The 23,379-nt window shown below is 45.7% G+C and overlaps 1 protein-coding gene across 1 annotated transcript in view; it reads right to left on the bottom strand.

Annotated features, from left to right (window-relative positions):
• SERPINI2 (serpin family I member 2) overlaps positions 1-23,379 on the bottom strand; it is a 54,830-nt gene that overhangs the window by 30,569 nt on the left and 882 nt on the right. Inside the window, exons 2-3 of the mRNA XM_077348500.1 lie at positions 17,858-18,148; positions 2,095-2,322 (exon numbers count right to left, since the gene is read on the bottom strand). Of these exons, the coding sequence (XP_077204615.1) occupies positions 2,095-2,322; positions 17,858-18,119 (490 nt within the window). The 5' untranslated portion in view covers positions 18,120-18,148. The remainder of the gene's footprint in view (positions 1-2,094; positions 2,323-17,857; positions 18,149-23,379) is intronic.

The following is a 23,379-nucleotide window of genomic DNA, read 5'->3' as shown; positions in this document are numbered from 1 at the left end:
AGTCTTTGTTGGTCTTAAAGGTGCCACTGGACTCTGATTTTGTTGTGCTGCAAATCCATGTGGTGCACATGGTTAATAGATCTTGGGGAGCAGGCACTGGGGGAGAGTTTTTGCTGCCTGAAATGCTGGAAAGCCACAGCCAGCCAAAGGAGACAAAACGGAGCTAGAATAGATCAGGCTCTCTTGAGGGTTTCTTGATGGCCCTGGAAGGCTTTCCCCTGGAAGGCTTTTTTAGTTCAGCAGTAGAATAGGCTGCCTAAGGAGGTGGTGAGCTCCCCCTCACTGGCAGTCTTCAAGCAAAGGTTGGATACACACTTTTATTGGATGCTTTAGGATGCTTTGGGCTGATCCTGCGTTGAGCAGGGGGTTGGACCAGATGGCCTGTATGGCCCCTTCCAACTCTATGATTCTAAATGGGTGGGAATTAATTTGTATATATTTTAAAAATTTGTTACACATTTTTCAGGTGATAGGACAATATATAGCCATGTTGACCCCCCCCCCAATGGCCAATGATGGCCTGGGTGGGGGGAATGGGAGAAGGCATGTTTACAGCTCTGCTTCCCAACCATATTCTGCATGATCGTGCCACTTGTGGGGTTTCTCAAAGCCTGAAGGATGTTTGTTGAAACAATGGTGAAAAAGTTGAGAAAGGCTGAGCTAGACAGACAGAAGATCCATCTCAATATAAGGCAGCTTCATATTATGCTCCCACACCCTTCATCTATTCCTTGTGGGAAAGAGAAGGACTTAGTCTGGCCCAATGGCAGTCATCCATAAGAGGAGTCCAAACTGCCCATTGGTCAATTTCTTGTGAAATTGACCAACAGGCTGCTCTGGATTCCTACTGGACGAAACTTTGACATTTAATCTAATGGCTGCAAGAGATTAGCTGAAGAAGAGGTGTCATTTAGTCCTCCTCCAGCCCAGGAGGACACAATTAGTTCATACAGGGAAATGACTGTAGTTGTGAAAAAATTGCAGGGAATCAGTACTTGAGAAATAACACTGGGAAAACACAGAGAAATGCAACAGTTTAAGCAGGGTACCACTGGGATTCCCATGAATTGACAAGTAGGGCCTATTCTGCACACAATAGATAATGCACTTTCAATGCACTTTAGAAGTAGATTATCCTGTTCTGCACAGGAAAATCCAGCTGCCAAACACATTGAAAGTGCATTATCCTATGTGTGCGGAATGGGTCTAGGTCAATAATAGGGAAAAGAGGTAACACAGCAGCATCCAGAATCCATGAACTGATCTTGGAAAACCTCTTCCTCAGGGGTAGTCAACCTGTGGTCCTCCCGATGTCCATGGACTACAATTCCCATGAGCCCCCACCAGCAAATGCTGGCAGGGGCTCATGGGAATTGTAGTCCATGGACATCGGGAGGGCCACAGGTTGACTACCCCTGCTCTTCCTAATGATTAGATTTGTATACTGCCCCTTCCTGGAAGTGCTACCCTCCCCTGCTACCCAGGCCCCTGTTAAACATGCAGGAGCCATCAATTGTGACAAACAATGCTGCCAACTCAGTCTTGTTTTCATGGCAACTTAGGAGACTCAATCCTTCCTAAGGATGCCAACCTCCAGGTAAAACCTGGGGATCCCTTAGAATTATAGCTTATCCCCAGACTCAAGAGATGTTCTCCCCTCGAGAAAATGGCTGCTTCGGAGAGTGGACTCCATAGCATTAAACTCCACTGATTTCCCTCCTGGACCCAAATCCCATCCATTCCCAGCTCCGCTCCCAAAGTATCCAGGTACTTCCCACCCCAGAGCAAACAACCCTAATGATTCCAGAACCCAAAAAGATAGTATGCAGGTTGTGACATATGCACCTGTACCAGTGGCAGGCCCTCCCAAGGCCAGGTACAACTGCTCAACAGTGCCTACCCCTGATGCCAGACATCTTTACAGAGATATCACCCCCAAACAGAAACAATACCCGGTGACTGCATGCCAACCCAACATTTTTCATACAAATGCGCTCCCAGCTCCCACCGCTGGGCTTTGAAGAAAGCAACAAAACTTAACCAGCCAGCGCAGCGAAGCAAACAATGAGAGAACACTGCAGAGAGAGTTTTTACCATCTGTTTTGTTTTCTACCCAAGTACTTATGGCCTCAGCGGAAGCTTTAGCATCTTGGAAATTCACCAGCTTTACAGCCGTCTGAAAGAATTCCTTGTTGCTATGGAGATACTGTTCTTTCACCATGAATCCTTCTTGAAGGTAAAGGGCATTGGCAAGATTAAATGTAAATTCTTTTCTTTCAGAGGTGATGGAGAAAAGTGTCTGGAGTGGAGCAGAGCCTTCACCTGCAGAAAATAAGTGTTAAGAGTGAACATCCTTATTTGAAGAACACAAAAGCAGCTGGGTAATAGGCAGTTAGTCAATAGAGGCATTTCCCCCCCTAAGCTCCCCTGGAGTTGTAGGTGCTTGCTGAAGTCAGGTAGCTTTGCAGAGGATAGGTAGTTATTCCTGATGGATATGTGATAACGGGGACCGTTATGTTTGGAGAGAGCACGAGAAAGACTATGAATGGCAGAATAAATTCATTTTGCCATGTAAGTCTCTTTCTACAGTTTTAGTGCACCCAGACTGGTGGAGATAATATGTGTAGCTGGCCTTAGATATTTGGAGCCAGCTTGGTACAGTAAAGCCGAGTAGCCTTTATTGGCATTGGTGTAGTGGTTAAGAGTGGTGGCCTGTAATCTAGTGAGCCAGGTTTGATTCCCCGTTCCTCCACATGCAGTCAGCCGGGTGACCGTGGGCTCATCACAGCTCTGAGGGTGCTATTCTGACCAAGCAGTTCGGTCAGAGCTCTCTCAACCCCACCTACCTCACAGGATGCCTGCTGTGCAAAGAGGAATGGAAGGCAAATGTAAACTGCTTTGAGACTCCTTCAGGTAGGGGAAAGCGGGATATAAAACCCAACTCTTCTTCTTCTTGATTTTCAATCAACATTATCAACCAAGCCCCTCAAGCCTATAATGGCATCTCAATTCTTCTGGTTCTTTGTACCCTGCTTTTCTCTACCCTCAGGAGTCTCAAAATGGCTTTCAATTTTCCCTTACTCTCCCCACAACAGACACCCTGTGAGATAGGCAAGGCTGAGAGAGCTCTGAGAGAACTATGGATCCCCCAAGGTCACCTTGGTGCCATTGTTAAGAGTGGCAGCTTCTAATCTGGTGACCTGAGTTTGATTCCCTACTCCTCCCCATGCAGCCAGCTGCGACTCACAACCCCGATTGTGCTGTTCTCACTGATCAGTCCTGTAAGAGCTCTCTCAGTCTCGCCTAACTCACAGGGAGTCTGTTGTGGGGAGAGGAAAGGGAAGGTGAGTGTAAGCTGCTCTGAGACTCCTTCGAGCAGTGAAAAGCAGGGGAATAAAAAAAACAGTTCTTCTTCATCCCTGGCACAAGTGGAGATTTGGACCTGGATTTCCCAAATTCAAGGTTGCTGCTTTGGCCAATACACCCCACTGGCTCAATGAGACAGAAGAGGCAAATGAGACCAGAAGGACTTAGCCTTGTCCCCAGAATCAAAACCATTCAAAACAGAATCCATGCACCCAAGCAGGTTGATTATTTAAAACGGAGCTGGGATGCAGACCATGGTAGCAGCTCATGTGCAATCATGTCTAAGAAACCTCGTGGAAGTACCAAGAGTGTGGTTAGAATAACTCCCAGTAAAGCAAACCAGAATGGTAAAAAAAGGTTTGCCTGAGAGCCAGCTTGGTGTAGTGGTTAGGAGTGTGGACTTCTAATCTAGCATGCTGCATTTGATTACCTGCTTCCCCTACATGCAAAAAGTTGGGTGACCTTGGGCTTGCTACAGCACTGATGAAGCTGTTCTGACCTATCAGTGAGGCTCTCTCAGCCTCACCCACCTCACAGGGTGTCTGTTGAGGGGAGAGGAATGGGAAGGTGACTGTAAGCTGCTTTGAGACTCCTTCTAGTAGAGAAAGGCTGCATATAAGAACCAACTCCCCATCCCTCTCCCCCTCCCCCTCCCCCTTCTTCTTCTTCTTCTTCTTCTGTTGTGTCGGCTACATCATGAGTCCACGATGGAGAAGAGGGAGGATGATGAGAACTTCAGTGCAACTACCATTGGAAGCCAAACTTACCTTGATCAAACTTGTCCCATGAGTGCCTTCACGGGAAAGTCTCAATGTTGGTGTCTGATCACCAACTCCAATGCTGTACCAAGCCACTTTGTGGTTCTACTACAGGCACATGTACTAGACAGCCATAGCTTTTTTGTGCCTTATTAGGTGATTCTTTTGTTTGTTTAATTCTGTGTTTCAGCTTGCAGCTGCTTATTCACCGGCATGGTCAGGAAACCACTCAGCAGAGAAGATTTGAGCTATCCACTGGGATCAAGGTTGGGCCATCAAAATGATCTACTTTTCAAGCACTGGATGACTCTTCCCGTATGCATGGACACAGTCTTACAGCAAGCCATGAGACATGTCCCTGTTAGTAATTAAAGTTTCAAAAACCAAGGGGTGTTTTTTTTTATGGGTGTGGAGGGATGCGAATGTGTGAAAATGCAGAAGCTTGAATTGATCTGAACAGCTTAGCAGTTATGAACAGCCTGTGAGTTACACTGTCATAATAAAAGCCACGCTGCCACCAGAAGAGGACATCTCAATGAAAAACATTAACAAAAATCATTTCGCCTATTTTTAACAGTGATAAATCAAAGCTGGGAGCACCAGATATGATGAAAAAGGGGGTGGCTGTTGTGAGAAAGCTCTCTCACTACCTCATACTTCTTATTAGTTTGAAGCAGATTACTAAAATATAGAAAAAGCTAGACCCCCTAGAAAAAATCTAGGCTGCGAAAATCTATCACAGATACATAAAATTTCACAGCTGAAAGAGGGATAGGTCTGCTATAATCTTCTAATAAAAGATGATAATATCTCCATGCGATCTAATCCAGGTGGCCCAACTGTGGCTCTGCATGCTGGCAGGGACTGATGGGAGTTGTAGTCCATGGACATCTGGAGAGCCGCTGTTGGGTCACTCCTGAACCATATCTTAAAGCAAAGGAAGAAGTAAAAGATTTCCAGGCTTAGAAAAAATGATTGCATTCAAAGGTCACGTGATATGAGGTGTCTACCCTACCTGCATCACAGTTGCACTCTTTCAGAGTATGGTGACTTGCAAAACTCTAGATCAGCCTTTCTCAACTTTTTTTTTTTTACCATTGAGAACCCCCTGAAACATTCTTCAGGCTTTGAGAAACCCCAGAAGTGGTGTGATCCTGCAGAATATGGTTGGGAAGCATAGCTATGTACCATAGCTATGCCCATGGGGGGTCCCTCACTCCCTCCAGGCCCATCACTGGTCTTTTTGGGAGGGGGAGGGTCAGGTCAACATGAGCATATGTGATCAAAGAATCATAGAATTATAGAATCATAGAGATGGAAGGAGCCTCCAGGGTTCCTCCAGTTTGGTGTAGTGGTTAGGAGTGTGGACCTTGGCATGCCAGGTTCGATTCTGCGCTCCCCCACATGCAACCAGCTGGGTGACCTTGGGCTCGCCATGGCACTGATAAAACTGTTCTGACTGGGAAGTGATATCAGGGCTCTCTCAGCCTCACCCACCTCACAGGGTGTCTATTGTGGGGAGAGGAATGGGAAGGCAACTGTAAGCTGCTTTGAGCCTCCTTTGGTTAGGGAAAAACGGCATATAAGAACCAACTCTTCTTCTTCTTAGTCCAACCCCCTGCACTATGCAGGACACTCACAACTACCTGCCCACTTACACTGACCCCAATTTCATCCCCAAGTGACCCCTCCACCAAAAATTGCCAGAATCCAGCCTGGCCACCAGAATCTATCACCAATCAATGTTTAACAAATTTTTTAAAATATATTAAAAAAATAACTCTCAGCCGTTTGGGAAATTCTTCCAGGGCCATTGAGAAACCCCCAGGTTTCACATAACTCTGGTTTAGAAAGCCTGCTCTAGATGGTAGGGCATCAAGGCCTACCAACATAAAGACATGAGAATGGGCATAAATCGTGTGATGAGTCAAAACTCATGCTGAATTCTGGCTGGATCTGTTCTCGGGAGCCAGTGTTTGGCATGCACATGGTCTCTGAAGAAATCTATGAGCTTTTGGCTGTGCTCAGCACAGTTTGGATAATTAAAATCCACCAAAAAACCCCTCTGGTACAAAAACGCTGGACAACAGAGTGTGTGTGTGAGAGAGGGGGTGTTTGCAACCTTGGAAAAGAAATAGGGACCCTCCAAAGCTTGGCAGGCAGTACTGCCTGACAATTACAGGGTTCCCATTAGTTGCAATGGGACTTAGATGCCTATCCTTGTTGGAAGAGTAAGCATTCTCTTTGTTGGTATTCTGGTTTGAGACAAAGAGGGTGTATTCACAAAAGAGCTTTGCTCCTGTGTGGAGGTGGGGGATTGCTTAGCGAGCTTAGTCAGAGACTTTGCTTTGCCCTGGGTTCCTCTGTGTTCTAACTGAGGTTTTCATAGATTCATAGAATAATTGAGTTGGAAGGGACCTCATGGGTCATCTAGTCCAACCCCCTGTACTATGTAGGACACTCACAACCCTTTCATTTTGTTTGATTGTTTTCTGCAAAGGGTGGAAACATTGGGATTGAATTCTTCTTTCACACAGCCAGCACTTTTGTTTAATGGGACTTTCCAGCCATCTTTTTTCCTTGGTAGTTTATCTTCCTTTTCCTTTTATTTCACACACACACTTTGGGTTGTAGTAAGATGAGAGATTGCTCTTTGGGGTATTTTTTTTCCATGAGCTTTTTTATTGGGGGTGGGGGGTGACTTAATCCTTTGCCACATTATCCCCTCCATATAAACTGAGCTGCTTTTTGTTTGTTTGCTTTTTGTACTGCCCGCTGACTTTACTGACCAGTGCTATCTACTTCTCTTTGGAAGGCCATGCAGCTATCTGTGTTTGACAGCCTGCTTCCCTGAACCCAGCCTGCCTTAAGAGACAGGGCTGACATTGCCCAACAATCACCTTGACTGTAGTGAGAGGTTGGGCTTGGAAGAGGGCAGGATGCTGTTCCCGTTGGCTGCAGAGGAAAGGACGTGCAGTAATGAGTTTAAACTTCAAGTACAACGATATAGGCTAGATATCAGGAAAAAAAATTCACAGTCAGAGTAGTTCAGCAGTGGAATAGGCTTCCTAAGGAGGTGGTGAGCTCCCCCTCACTGGCAGTCTTCAAGCAAAGGTTGGATACACACTTTTCTTGGATGCTTTAAGATGCTTAGGGCTGATCCTGCGTTGAGCAGGGGGTTGGACTAGATAGCCTGTATAGCCCCTTCCAACTCTATGATTCTATGATTCTATGAGAGGCAGCCATCTGTTGTGCAAATGGCTCTGTCATGGCCCAACCAGGCTTCACTGAAGACAGACTCCCAGGCTCTGGACTCAGTGGGAGAATTGGCCTGTAATCTTACCAAACTTGCTAAAGTTGCTGAAGTACTTGGGAATATGCTGAGAGAAAGCAGTTGCTGTTTATCAATGCAGAAGGGACAGGCTTAGGTTTGTACAGTATAATTGGGTGGGTGGGGGGGATTTAGCTATGTTTTCTCTGGTTTGGATGTTTATTATGCCAATAAAGGTGTCTTGAGTCTTGATTCATGTTGTCTATCTGCAGAAGGATGGTGAACTGGGGGAGATGCAGCCACCCACAGGTCTGCAGGTGGCTCCTAGGTCCCAGACAGGTTGGGCGGGTTGGCCCTGTCCTGCTGTCACCTTGATCATGGTGGGAAGCTGGGCCCACAGAGACGCAATCGTCCACTGTGCTGATGGTTACCAGGAAGAATACAGAAATTCAATCAACACCAACAATCCCTTGTCAATAGATGTTAGTTTTAGTTTGTGCCAAATTTGGGCATAGAATCCAGTATCAAAAGCCACCTTCAAATCCAGGATGGCAGCAGCAAGGATCCCCCAACTCTCGGTTGTATATTTATTAAGAACTGTAATGTCAGGAGATGATTATCTGTACCAGCCCTATGACTAAATCCAACCTGTACCCTTCCCAGGATTTTATTAGTCTCTGGCCAGCCCACGAGTTAGCAATAAAAGGACAGAGAGTTCTGATAGCATGTCTCCAAGTGAGTGGCATATTCTTCCACCATGAGATAGTGGCTTTGAAAGAGATCTGGGGGAATTCAATCTGCACTGAGGGCCTTCTCATTGTTCATTTGAAAAATTAGAAAACAAATTTCAGCGGGCCGAACAGGAGTCCCCTTCGGGAGTTCAGCTAGGTCCCAATTACTCTGATAATCATAGTCACCACAAGAACTAGCAAAGATACCAGCAAAGTGTTCCTCCCAGGTATATAAGAAAATATGTTGGGGGAAAGCAGCACATAATGGATAACATGGGAACATATTTTGCTTGCAAGTGGACATATTTGAGCTGTTTGGGTACAACCAAAGAGCCCAATGAATGTTTTGATTCATTGTGATGGCTACACAGGAGGGAGATGCTACATGAAACAGAGGGGATCGTGAGCATTCCTGATGGGTATTAGAACCAAAATCTGAAACAGGGACAAACAGTCCACTCTTTATTGTGCCATCAAGCTGTAGCTGATTTATGGAGACCCCATGGAGACCCCAAGACAAAATATGCATTTGTATAGCAACCCTTGAGTCTCCCATCTGACTACTAAGCAGGGTGGCCTCAGCTCAGCACATCAGGTCTTCCAAAGGTGAGTTTCTTCCTTGAGAACCATGCCACCAGCGTCTCTAGCACCGTTCGTAAGGACTGCATAGGCTGTAGCGTGTACTGTTTTGCTTGCAACCCACAGTATTTAAATTTCTGCCATAGAGAGACAAGATATTGGATTTCTGAATTGATGGAAAGTCCTGGGAGCTCCAGCAGGGATTAAAATGGACTTGAATAAAGAGAAAGTGAAAGCTATTGAATGTAAAAAAATAGAGAGGCTGATCTGGGCACTGCACTGAGGACACAAAGTTTTCTTTTAATGCATGTGGTTCTCTGCATGGGTTTCAGAACTGGGAGTCCAGGACATAGGCTGAGGTAGTTCTTTAATCCACTCCAGGGTGTTTTAGCCCTCCTGATCTATCATGAAAGTTATTCCATGTACAGAGCAGAAGGAGAGCCCTCCTGCCTAGGGCAGAGGCTTTTAAAAGCTGCAACTTTATTGCTTTCTTATTCCTGCACCCTACTCCACCCCACACGTATTGGTGCCTAAATGATGTCATAAACTGGACTAACGCTTCATCCGTGCTGGACCATTGGGTGAGTGGAACAGGCCTGCAAGCTCTGGCAAATCTGTTTTCCAGAATGGAACAGGGTGGGTAATGTACTGTAATGTAGGATAATGTAGGATAATGTAGGATAATGTAATGTAGGATGATTTAGGGAGGGGCTGTGGCTTAGGGGTAGAGCACCCGCTTGGTCTCCATCAGGCCCCAGGTTCAATCCTCAGCATCTCCAGTTAAAGGATCTGGCAGTAAATGGTGTGAGAAACCTCTGTCCGTCTGAGTAGACAATGCTAACTTTGATGGACCAAGAGTCTGATTGAAGATAAGGCAGATATGTCATGGTGGAGAAATTTTCGTAGCTGAGTCTCACACCTCACTAATGTGGAGGGGAAAGGGTTACCGAGGGAAAATTGGTAGTGGGGGAATTTGGCATTCTATCCTACCTAATGAATCTTGCAAATTCCCTGTGGTGTTAAGAATGGGAAGCCGATAACGGGTCAGAAGCCTATTACCAGGAGGGGAGGACAAAATTCTGGGCATCCATGGAGAGGGGAAACCATGCAATTGTAGTTTTTGATCCTATATTTGGGTTGGATCCAAGCAGACAGAGCAATGAGGTTCAGAGATGAACTTTGAGGGTCACGGTGGGTGTTTATTTATTCAGGATATTTCTATACCACCTCCTCGGAGCCCTCCTTCACGTGGCTTGCAATTAAAAGCGTTAAGCTTCCGGACATAAACAACATAGAACCATAAAGCAGAACATTCAAAAGCTGGTAAGATTAAACTCCTGATTGATAGCCTGGATGAAAAGATTAGAGCTGCCAGGTGCTGTGGTGCTGTCGGTGGGGGAAGGGGGAGATCTCTGGGAGAGCCCCCTCCCCCAGCACTTACCCAAACCCAAACGAACGTCCACCATGCTGACATCACCTAGAAGCGATGTCAGCATGCTGGAGATGTCGTGGGTGATGCTCTGGCTTTCGGGAAAACTCTATGGTAAAAAAATCACCCACAGAGACAAAATGGTTGTCATAGAGAAGGGACGACATCCGGGAGAACATTGGGATGCAGTGATATGTAGGCATAATATCTGTAATAACTTCCTGAATTCTTTACTTTGGTGATTGCAAAAAGTGACAATGAAAGCACCTTCACACAAAAGCTCTTAAAAGCACACATATATACTGGCTTGGGTCTTTTGAAAGAGTTCTGTGTGCAGTACCTCCTTTTACATTAAAGCTTCCATTTGCATGACAGCCCACTGGAAACCACTAATCTAGCACAAATGGAATGTTTAGTGGATGGAGGGAGCTTTCCGGCAGAGGCTTTCTCATTCATTGGCGGAGGTGGAGGGGGGGGGGAGCCCTGTTAATAGCATCAAGGAAGCTTTGACTGTAGTGACGGAATCTGCTATTTAGAAACCTTTTCTTGTATTTCACAGTCTTAAGAAACTGGTAATTTGTAAATATGCCCTAAGATCACGCAACCTTGGTTCGTTTAAAAAAAACAAACAAACAAGGATTAGATATTTCTGTGCCAAATATGCTGGTTGCAGTTCATATCAATATTGTTTTAAGCCATTCCTTTGGACACAGAAGATTATATGAGGTCAGAAGTGGAGAATGGGAGAGTACATGACATTAAGCTAGAAGCCTTGCTCTGAGGACCCAGAAATATTCAATTGGCAGCTACCTGCTTCTTTGGATGTGAATCAAGGTTCGGGCAAGTGGGAGTCAACAGGGGAGGGGTATAAGAAGTGGAGGTCTCTGCTTAATCGCGGGCTGGTTCCAGAAGGAGAGCACTTTGGCTCAAGTTGACTTGTGCAGGGAATCAGTCAACAGTCGGCACCATCGGTGCTGGCTTATGTGACTTCTATGACATTCAGAAGATGACCCTAATTAAGAAATGGGTTCCGCCAGGGTCACAGACGGATGTCTCGGAGACTTACCTCTTCCCCCCCCCCCATGCCCCCTGCTCATCTTGTTGCTTTCTTGTATTGTTGGGTGCTGCGTTCACTCCCCAGCACAATGCTCAGGAATCAATTAAAGGAAAAAAGGCTGTAAATGTCCACTGGATGCTTAGATTGCATGTACCCGACAGATGTTCCAAAGAACTTCCATCGAGCACGTGACCGACAGCAGAGGCCTTTGATGGAATTTGGAAAATACATTAGGAGAGGAAATGTCTTCCCTCTAAAGGGAAAATTGAACCATAATGGTAGGCAATCATCTGCTCGAACGGATGGATTTACATCATTTGTAAGAGGTCTGAGAAACGTGCTGCAGGAAAACCTCCATCTCTTTCTCATTTGAAGACAAGGGATTAAAACAGTTCTCTCTCGCACACCAAAAACACACGCACGCACACACACACACACACACACACACGGCAAGCTGTCAGATAGGTTTCTTGTACATTCAATTTGAGCAGTGGATTGCATTTTGCCTGAATTGCACTGGGACGGTGCATAATTATGCCAAATGCAGTTGAAAAGCAGTCTTCTATTACCTTCTCTTTTAGGCGTATAAAAGGCAGCCTTTCTCCACGCGCACACACCTGTAGATGAGTGCACAAGATTTAAAAAATCAAACTATCATGTTGCCAACTGACGGGAGGTAATAGTTTAGTCTCCTTGCTCTGCAAGGCATTTACAGCGAGCAAGAAAAAGGCTTCTTTAAAAAAAACCTGCATTCAGTAGTCCTTGCAGATTGTCACAAAACACATGGGATATGGAATAAGTAAATCCCAAGCTAACCAGAGTGCAGGATGGTAGCATTTCAGAAAGTTCTGAACCATACTGTACAGCTATGGTTGTACACAGCCAGTGCACAAATTCCTATTATAAATATTCACCCAGATAATTGACTAGATTAACATCCCCCAACATTAAGGTGACCAGATTTTAACATTGGTAAAGCGGGACACCATTGACCGGGGGGGTTCTTGATTGAAAATTTGGTCTATGGAGCAACAAAAAGTTTCAAAGTACAATTTGCCAGGTACCCCAGATGTCCCTCCAAAAGTGGAGGTCACCTTACCCAACATGGGAACATCAGCGTCCACCAATGTGTTTCCTGGCTTCCATTTGCTTCATCTCCCAAGCAAAGAACCAGCCTTGCCTTCACTGGAGCAGGAGGTACTTCAGAAGAGCACTGACTCAAAAGGCATCACATTTTTTTTAAAACAGCCTCATCCTGAGGGGGGGGGGGGATGCTTGGCCTGGACTCTCCTAACATCCTGTATTGTCTCCCAATATTTTTCTATGCTCCCCCGGCAGCATTTTGTGACGATACAAACTCCCAGTCCTCAAAATTCCAAAGTGCCCCCAAGTTCAACAAAGTTGGGAACCTCTGGGCTAGGTAACTCCTGGTATTTATTTTATTTAAAACATTTTTAAACCCCCTGTCCCCTTGATTAGATAGGAATGTCAGCCTCCAGGTGGAACCTGAGGATCCCCTGGCATTACAACTGATCTCTAGAGCAGGGGTAGTCAACCTGTGGTTCTCCAGATGTCCATGGACTACAATTGTTCGCTGCATTTGAATCATAGAATCATAGAATCATAGAATCATAGAATCATAGAGTTGGAAGGGGCCATACAGGCCATCTAGTCCAACCCCCTGCTCAACGCAGGATTAGCCCTAAGCATCCTAAAGCATCCAAGAAAAGTGTGTATCCAACCTTTGCTTGAAGACTTCCAGTGAGGGGGCACTCACCACCTCCTTAGGCAGCCTATTCCACTGCTGAACGACTCTGACTGAGAAAAACTTTTTCCTGATATCTAGCCTATATCGTTGTACTTGAAGTTTAAACCCATTACTGCGTGTCCTTTCCTCTGCAGCCAGCAGAAACAGCATCCTGCCCTCCTCCAAGTGACAACCTTTCAAATACTTAAAGAGGGCTATCATGTCCCCTCTCAACCTCCTTTTCTCCAGGCTGAACATTCCCAAGTCCCTCAACCTATCTTCATAGGGCTTGGTCCCTTGGCCCCAGATCATCTTCGACGCTCTCCTCTGTACCCTTTCAATTTTATCGATGTCCTTCTTGAAGTGAGGCCTCCAGAACTGCACACAGTACTCCAGGTGTGGTCTGACCAGTGCCGTATACAATGGGACTATGACATCTTGTGATTTTGATGTGATGCCTCTGTTGATACAGCCCAAAATGGCATTTGCCTTTTTTACCGCTGCATCACACTGCCTGCTCATGTTTAGTTTACAATCCACAAGTACCCCAAGGTCTCGTTCACACACAGTGCTACCTAGAAGCGTATCCCCCATCCAGTAGGCATGCTTTTCATTTTTCTGACCCAGATGCAGAACTTTACACTTATCTTTATTAAATTGCATCTTGTTCTCATTTGCCCATTTTTCCATTGTGTTCAGATCTCGTTGAACTCTGTCTCTATCTTCCGGAGTATTTGCCAGTCCTCCCAATTTGGTGTCATCTGCAAACTTGATGAGTAGTCCCTCCACCCCCTCATCTAGATCATTAATAAATATGTTAAAAAGTACCGGGCCGAGCACCGAACCCTGAGGTACCCCGCTACTCACCTCTCTCCAGTCTGATGAAACACCATTGACAACAACTCTTTGAGTGCGGTTCTCTAACCAATTCCCTATCCACCTAACGATCTGAAAATCCAGATTGCAGTCCTTCAACTTATCCATCAGAACATCATGGGGAACCTTGTCAAAAGCTTTACTAAAATCCAAGTAAATGACATCAACCGAATTTCCCCGATCCAGCAAACCTGTTACTTGGTCAAAAAAGGAAACCAGGTTGGTCTGGCAGGACCTGTTGGAGACAAATCCATGCTGACTTCCTTGGATCACCAAATTGTCCTCCAGATGTTTGCAGATCGCTCCCTTTAATATCTGCTCCATTATCTTCCCCACAACAGAGGTCAGACTCACTGGTCTGTAGTTTCCCGGGTCATCCTTCCTCCCTTTTTTGAAGATCGGAATAACGTTTGCTCTTTTCCAGTCCTCCGGGACATCTCCAGTCCTTAAAGAGGTTCCGAAGATGATGGACAAGGGCTGTGCAAGTTCTCTGGAAAGTTCTTTGAGTACTCTCGGGTGCATTTCATCTGGACCAGGGGATTTGAACTCATCCAGTGCAGCTAAATGCCTCTCGACCACCTCTCTATCCATGTTAACCTGCCACCCAGACACTATCCTTTGGCTACAGCCATCTCTAGATGTGCCTAAACACTTAGACCTGTGGGAAAAAACAGATGTAAAATAGGCACTAAGCCTTTCTGCTTTCTCTGCATCTTTCGTTAGAGTTTGTCCATCCGCACCCAACAGCGGGCCTATTGCCTCCTTTACTTTACGTTTGCTCCTCACGTAACTGAAAAATCTTTTCTTGTTACAATGGGCTTCCCTGGCCAATCTTAGCTCACTCTCAGCTTTGGCCTTTCTGATGATTGATCTACAGTGCCTAGTAACCTGTAGGTACTCTTCTTTAGAGCTCTGTCCTTCCCTCCATTTCCTGAACATTTTCCTTTTCTTTCTTAGTTCCTCTTGAAGTTCTCTGTTCATCCAAATAGGCTTCTTAGAGCTCCTGCAGTGTTTTCGTCTTTCTGGAATAGTCATTGATTGAGCATGCAATAGCTCTTGTTTGAGTAGCGCCCACCCTTCACATGCTCCCTTCCCTTCCAGCATTCTCGTCCATGGTATGACACTCATCATGTCTCTGAGTTTATTAAAGTTTGCCCTACGAAAATCCAACATCCGCGTCTGGCTACAAGCTTCCTTGGCTCCCCATCTCAAAAGGAATTCTATGAGGACATGGTCACTTCCCCCTAGGGTCCCCACCTCCTTCACCTCATCCACCAACTCTTGCCTGTTGGTCAGTATTAAGTCCAGTATGGCTGAACCTCTTGTGGGTTCATCTACCATTTGATAAATGAAATTGTCAGCCAGGCAGGTCAGAAACTTGCATGACTGAGGACGCTTCGCAGAGTTTGTTTCCCAGCACACATCTGGGAAATTGAAGTCACCCATGATGACAAGGTCCTGCCGTTTGGATATTTTCTCAAGCTGCTCACAAAGTGCAGCATCCACATCCTCTCGTTGGTCAGGCGGTCGGTAGCAGACACCAACCACCACACTGTTTGTTTTCCCCTCGCTTATTTTCACCCAGATGCTTTCCACTGTAGATATGCTCTCCTTCACTAGAATTTCCTGACAGGTAAGCCCTTTTCTCACATACAGTGCCACTCCTCCACCTCTTCGATCTATTCTGTTTTTTCTGAACAGTTCATATCCATCCACCATTACATTCCAGTCATGAGAATCATTCCACCAAGTTTCTGTGATGCCTACTAGATCATACCTTTCCATCAGCATGAGAAGTTCCAGCTCTTCCTTTTTATTGCCCATGCTTCGGGCGTTAGTATAAAGACATCTGAATCCTTTTACTTTTGGTTCCCTATGAGCTGGCCTTGCCGGTTGGGCTGCCTCCGATAGTTTTCCTTCCATACACTCCCTATGTTGATCGTCTCCTTCCCCTAGTGGCTTTAGTTTAAAGCTCTCCTGATGAATCTCCCCAGGTTCCTGCCAAACACATTCTTCCCCAGTTTTGATAAGTGCAGTCCATCAGGTGCTAGTAGGCCTTCCTCAAGAAAGCCTATCCCATGGTCCCAGAAACCAAATCTCTCCTGCCGGCACCAACTACGCAGCCAGTGATTCACCTCCATTATCTTCCTCTCCCGACGCATTCCTCTTCCCTTGACAGGCAAGATTGAAGAGAATACCACTTGTGCCCCCATTTGCTTGAGCTTCCTCCCCAGATCTTGATAGTCTTTTTTAATAGGAGCGATGGTATTCAGGGACATGTCATTCGTTCCCACATGGACCATCACAAATGGGTAGCGATCCGTAGATTTGAGGAGTTTGGGCAGCCTTTCTGAAACATCTTTAATTTTTGCCCCTGGCAAGCAACACACCTCTCGGGTTAGGGGGTCGGGCCCAGCCACGTGGCGATCCATTCCTCTTAGCAGGGAGTCTCCAATTACCAGTACTCTCCTTTTTTTTTTCTTCTCAACTCCATTTCCTTCTGTCCCCGTGGCCTCTTCCCTTTGTCTTAGAGTTTGTTTTGGGACCTCTTCCCTTGTTGACCCTTGCACCTCCTCTGCAAGGGCCTGAAATCTATTCTGGAGCTCCAAAGGCCCCGAGAACTGTCTCGCCCTTCGCCGTTCAGTCTTTTTCCGAACTGCCTGCAGAGGCTCCCTATTGTGGTCAATCTCCTTGTCCTCTTCAGGACTGGTTGTATTCTCTTTATTCTCTTTATTCCATGTTGCAGAGCTCTGGACTACGAACTCCTCCCCTTTCTTGCTTTGGGTCAGAGTAATAATTTTGTTTTCTAATCCCCTAATCTTTTCCTCCAAAAGTTTTACCAGCTTACACTTGGGGCAGCTGTAGTCCATCTTGTCTTCTGGGAGGAAGGCAATCATGTCACACTCACTGCAGATGATGGGATGAGTGTCCTGGAGGTCCATTGTAATGTCTAGGCAGTGCAAGTACTAGGGAAATATAATCTACTGATATAATCTACTGATTCTAATTGCTCGGCCAAGAACCCCAGGCTAAGAGCCACAGGCCAAGAGCCCTTTGTCTCTTGCCAAAGGCTCGCGCCTCTGGTGAGGAGTAGCCCTTTTTAATCCTCCCAACAATTACCCAGCAATCACCTCACCCAGGCAGAACAATAGCCTCACCTGGTCAGCAGCAACTCTCCCCAGTAGCTCTCTCCACGTGCTCTCAGTTGTCTGAGCTCTGCCTCTGGTGAGGAGTAGCCCTTTTTAATCCTCCCAACAATTACCCAGCAATCACCTCACCCAGGCAGCACAATAGCCTCACCTGGTCAGCAGCAACTCTCCCCAGTAGCTCTCTCCACGTGCTCTCAGTTGTCTGAGCTCTGCCTCTGGTGAGGAGCAGCCCTTTTTAAGCCTCCCAACAATTACCCAGCAATCACCTCACCCAGGCAGCACAATAGCCTCACCTGGTCAGCAGCAACTCTCCCCAGTAGCTCTCTCCACGTGCTCTCAGTTGTCTGAGCTCTGCCTCTGGTGAGGAGCAGCCCTTTTTAAGCCTCTCAACAATTACCCAGCAATCACCTCACCCAGGCAGCACAATAGCCTCACCTGGTCAGCAGCAACTCTCCCCAGTAGCTCTCTCCACGTGCTCTCAGTTGTCTCATGGGAATTGTAGTCCATGTACATTTGGAGGACCACAGGTTGACTACCCCTGCTCTAGACTACCTAAATCAGTGGAAATGGATGCTTTGGAAGGTGGGCATATTGGGCTTGTACCCTGCTGAGGCTCCACTGCCAAATCTCCAGGGGTTTCTCAACCAGGAGCTGTAATCCTACTCTTCCACCTCTTGCTAATGGACAAGGAGGACCCTGAAACCCCTGGATCCTCAAGGCAGAGACTATGAAAACATCAAAAGATTTGAATACTAAAACAGTGTTTAAATGCATATATATATATAAAATAATTCAATAAAACTATATAAACACATTGTTAAAAAACCAGGGAGGAGGGCGAATAAGTCCCTGGAGGTATGCCAAGCTTACAAAATGTAGACCACAGCTACTTACGGGCATCGTTTCCCAGGTCCAAAAGCTGGTTTATCTCACTTTGTGCTTTCCCCTTTGTCCCCAGATGCACCATGCCCAGAGCTGATGCTGTCCCGAGCGGGGAATAGAGAAGATTCTCACTGCTTTGGGATAAACGAAGGACTCGGTAGACATCCACAGCAAACCGTGTCATTCCATCCGCCGTTGGGTTGGTGGTGTGGCTGCCTGTCAAGCTACTCATCATCATGGTCAGAAGAAGTTCCAGGGAGGAAACCTTTTCCATTGTAGTGGTGCACTCAGTTGGCCCTTTTGCTGTCAAAGGATTGGAAATGAAATTGGCTAATAAGGAGACAAATTTCCTTAAGTTCGGTGTCATTACTTCTCTGCAGCACTTCAAAATAACTTTGCAAAAGAAATCGTTGTTCCCAGGGCAGAGATGAGGCTAGAGATGCCTCCATCTCAAAATCCCAGAAATATTGAGATGAAGGGAATAACTTTAAATCCCATAAATATCCTAAACTGGAGGCAAAGCCCCTTGCACCCAGGGATACAAAGGACGCTAGGATGCAAACCTGCACTGTGGCCTTCCTGGGGGATGGCTACTAGGGTTGGTCACTTCAGCATCCAAAGCAGCCCTTCACACCTGAAGCAGCTGGCTCCATGGCATGTGGGGGGGGGAGACGCGGGTGCCAGCACACCGGCCGGCACACACATGCAGGCACAGAGTGAGGAATCAAACCCGGTTGTCCAGATTACAGGCCACCACTCCAGTCACTGCTTCCAAGCTGGCTGAGATGAGGAGTAGTGATGATTGGTCCGAAGCTATAGGGGGACTTTCCCATAGTCTTCTTTTTCTTCTTCTTCTTCTTTGCCCACAAGCATTTTATGCCGATAAAAGGTTTCTGACTGACTGACTGCTCACAAGCATCTCAGAAACTGGCAAGAGGAAATGTAAGGATGTAGTATGCCCTAGCATTGTTCTGCTGCGCTGATGTTGCTTGCAGTAGAAATAGGAAGTGGCATCATGGATGCTGTAGCAGTTGCCATAGAGCAGCCTTTCTCCACCTTTTTACCATTGAGAAAACCCTGAAATATTCTTCAGGCTTCAAGAAACCCCAGGAGTGGCACAATTGTACGGAGCATGGTTGGGAAGCATGGCTGTGTACATGCCCACCCGAAGCTCCATCCCTTCCCACCCCCTCCAGGCCCATCATTGGCCATTACCCAATAAATCTTTAACAAATTTAAAACATATTTAAAGAATTAATTAATTTCCACCCATTCAGGAAATCCTTCCAGGGCTGTTTCACGAAACCCTGGTTGAGAAAGCCTGCCATAGAGCTTTGTAAAATCTATAGCTACTAATTCTACAGCATTTTTACCAGATGTGAGGTCATCAACTTGCTGGCACCACTGTGGGGCACTAGGCCCCGCCCCCAATTGCTACTAGCGGTTGCTAGCTGCATCCTGGCAACCTGGATACATTGACATTTTTTCCTTGGGTTACATTATTTATCTTCCTCTCCCGTCAGAACTGGTTTTTGTTTTACGCCTGTTCCACTGGTCTTATGGCTGTGAATTGTTTCAGTTCTTTTATTTTTAAATGATTTCATTGCCATGAAAATGTTTTTATGTGGTTAGATTTTAGGCAGTTGTTTAACAACCCTGGCATCTGATTCCTGAGGGACAACAGATTAATCATGAAGATGTAACCCAGTATTCCATGGATGGGCTGGCCAAAAATGGAGGCAGCGAGATTTGGCAGGAGTCTTGCGTGAGCAGAAGCAATAAGTGCTGCATGAATGTGCTCCACCATTCCAGCAGTGCAAAGAGAAGCAAGGTTTATGGTCCAAGGCCTGGACTTCAGATTATATCATCTATTATTGCAATCCAAATACTTCTTGCTATGAGCGAAGCCCCATTGTTTTTTTGTATAATCTACTTTGGCAGACAAGATACCGTTTATTCATCTCCGGCGTAATTACCATCTCCCTCCACGGAGCCCCCTGCTCTCCCAATGACATAAGCCCCTCATTTCCTTGATGCTCCAGCGCCACATGTCTTTATTGCATTCCTAAATTAAACACCAATTGAAAAGATGGGACAAGTTCAGACTTACTAGGCAATGCAAAACCAATGGAAGCAACTTCACATTCTCATGTCCAGCTCTTCTGCACAATTTTTTACCATCGGCAATTTTTATATTGGTCCTTCAAAAAAACACTGTCCGCAGAATTCCGCCCCATATGGAAATTACCACTGCAGGAGCCCCCGACATTAGAAATTAATAGATGTCATTGTGGAAAACCTTACTGCACTGGAAATGAAAAGTCCATTTCCCAGGATCAAAAAAACCCACAACATCCCAACACGGCCTATCTTGAAGAATATGGGGCTCCTGTCCCTTCAAGTGTGGTACAGAAAAGGTGCTGATTTTTGCACAGGGCAGCAAAAATTGTCCAAGGCACTTGAATGAGCAGCCTGGGCATGGTCAGGGCATTTATTTATCATATTTATACCCCACATTTCCTTCCAGTGGACCCCAAAGCACCTAACTTTGACCCAGAGTGTGGGGGCTAAAGTCACCTAGCAAGCTTCCCTGGGCAGACTAGAGATTTGAACCTTGGTCTTTCAGATAATAGTCCAACAGGGTGGTGGACAAGATAGCCTGCATTGCCATCCAACTCTATGATTGTATCAATCTAACTTGGGGGAAAGAGGCAATGCAGGCAGAAATGTGTAGAACTGAGAATAATGAGCAGAGAAAGAAATCACATGCACATATCCCACCACTTTCCATTGTCTCCCACCAAAAGGTGCTTTTTCAGGTAGTAAATAGCCATCAGAGGTTACCCATGATGATGGAACGTGCAATTTACAGACACTCCTTACCATTCCAGCAACCCTTTTTGGAGAGCCAGTGTGGTGTAGTGGTTAAGAGTGGTGGCCTCTAATCTGGAGACCTGGATTTGATTCCGCACTCCTCTTCCACATGCAGCCATCTGGGTGACCTTGGGGAAGTCACAGTTCTCTCAGGGCTCTCTCAGTCCCACCTACCTCATCTGTTCTGGGGAGAGGAAGGGAAGGTGATTGTAAGCTGTTTTGAGACTCCTTTAGATGGTGAAAGGTAAAGGTAAAGGTATCCCCTGTGCAAGCACCGGGTCATGTCTGACCCTTGGGGTGACGCCCTCTAGCGTTTTCATGGCAGACTCAATGCGGGATGGTTTGCCAGTGCCTTCCCAATTAGATAGTGAAAAGCAGGGCATAAAAACCAACTTTTCTTCTTCTTCCTCAAGGCAAGAGATGTTCACAGGTGGGTTGCCACTGCCTGCCTCTATACAGCAATCCTGGACTTCCCTGGTGGTCTCCAATCTAAATGTTAACCAAGGACAGCAAGGTTACTCATATATTCTGTATAATATCGTTATCTATACATTGGGTATAATGTCAAGCTAGGCCATTAGAGTTCTACTGTGTCTTCAAGTATTGCGGAGAAGAGGTAATATCATCTGTAGCTTTTCCCGTCAAATGCCAAATTGATACTCATCCTAACACTAAATGACATTAATTCAGCTCTGTGCAGTTTGCAGGTCTCTGATCTTTGCAAAAGCAATTAGCTTTCTTTCTTCTCCTTTTTCCTCCCTTTCCAGACAGAGAAGATTGCCAGACGCATCGTCTGAGTGGATTCTTCACATTTTTGCAGTCAGGTCCTAATCCTGTTTACTCTGAAGCAAGTTCTCTCAATTTTAGTAGGACTTGCTTCCAAGTAAATAGATTTGACCAAATTATTTATTTGTATTATTTTTAGTTGTCCCATCTTTTTTTTCCAATAAGGATTTAAAGTGGTTTCCTTGGGAGTAAGCCCCATCCGTGACCTCGCTAGCATGTCAGATGTTGGAAGCTTTGCAGAGTCAGTCCTGGTTTGTATTTGGGTGCAAGGTGATATGATAGCCATCTTCAAGTATTCGAAAGGGAGTCATATAGAGGAAGGAACAGAGTTGTTTTCTGTTGCCCCAGAGGGTCTGGCCAGAACAAATGGGATGGAATTAATTCAAAAGAATTTTTGGCTAAACATCTGGAAGAATTTCCCGACAGCTAGAGCAGTTCCTCAGTGAAACAGGGGAGGTGGCGAGTTCTCCTTCTTTGGAAGTTTTTAAGCAGAGTCTCCATCTAACTTCCCTCTCATCCTTGCCAACGTTCCCCCAGTTCTCCTGTCTGTGTTAAACTGTTCTCAATCAGGGCTGAATTTTAAAACTTCTCAGCTAGGACTGATATTAGACTCCCTTCAGCCAAGGCAGAACTCTGCCTCCTCAGCATGCAGCTCTCTAGTCTTTCTCTACTCCGCTGATCCTAACCATTCAGATTACTTGGAGCAGCCTGTCAGGGTTAACCTTTCACAATCCTTCAGCTGTTTGTACAGCATTTCTGAGCTTTTAAAAAGTACAGTTCATCACACATGCTACAGCTCATGCTATAACAGCTGCACAGAACAGGGAATATTGGCAGGTGCATCCTGAACATCTGGCACTGCCTTTTATCATATCATTGTCCATCCAGCTCATTATTTTCTATTCTGACTGGCATAGAATCCAGACATTTAGTGCAATTTCTTGTATGGCCAAAAATAAATCCAGGATGAAAAGGAAAATATGATAAAACAACACCTAGTTATTTGTAGATCCAATCTGGCATTAGCTCCCCGGAGTCTCAAACCATGAAAGGTCACCAGATGAGATTCTTTTTGAAAATCTGGAGAGCTGCTTGAGGCAGCTTGGAAGTAATCAAATTATGCAAACAGCAATAATTTATCAATATTTTTAAAAGCCAGGAATAGCGTGCACTGAATAGGAGACCACCTGCTCACAAAATACATGGTCTGCAAATGACATTTAGAAGGAGAGCTGTTTTTTTGTACCCCACTTCTTACTACCTGAAGGAATCTCAAAGTGGCTTACAAACACCTACCCTTCTTCTCCCCACAACAGATACCCTGTGAGGTAAGTGGGGCTGAGAGAACTCTGAGAGAACTGGGACTAGCCCAAGGTCCCCCAGCCAGTTGCATTTGGAGGAGATGTAGGGAATCAAACCTGATTCTCCAGACTAGAGGATGCCACTCTTAACATCTACACCAAACCGGCTCTCTATTTATTTATACTTCCCCTCCAAAACAGCTCATATTCTTTTCTCCTCCATTTTATCTTCACAACAACCTTGTGAAGTGGGTCTGTCTGAAAGTATATGACTAGTACAACTGGGGACTGGGGGAGCATACAGTAATAACACTTCTTAAATGCTAACACTGATAAAGGACTGTAGAGCAGGGGTAGTCAACCTGTGGTCCTCCAGATGTCCATGTACTACAATTCCCATGAGCCCCTGCCAGCAAATGCTGGCCGGGGCTCATGGGAATTGTAGTCCATGGACATCTGGAGGACCACAGGTTGACTACCCCTGCTGTAGAGCTTTCGAAGCATTCCCCATAACACAAAACTCTGTAAGTACTACTATTCTCATTGAGCAGATCAGATGGCAGAGGCATAATA

The sequence above is a fragment of the Paroedura picta genome, chromosome 8 (assembly GCF_049243985.1).
Source record: "Paroedura picta isolate Pp20150507F chromosome 8, Ppicta_v3.0, whole genome shotgun sequence".
Classification (NCBI taxonomy): Eukaryota; Metazoa; Chordata; class Lepidosauria; order Squamata; family Gekkonidae; genus Paroedura; species Paroedura picta.
Note: the sequence above shows the minus strand (reverse complement) of the source record. Positions and strands in the feature narration are given on the sequence as shown.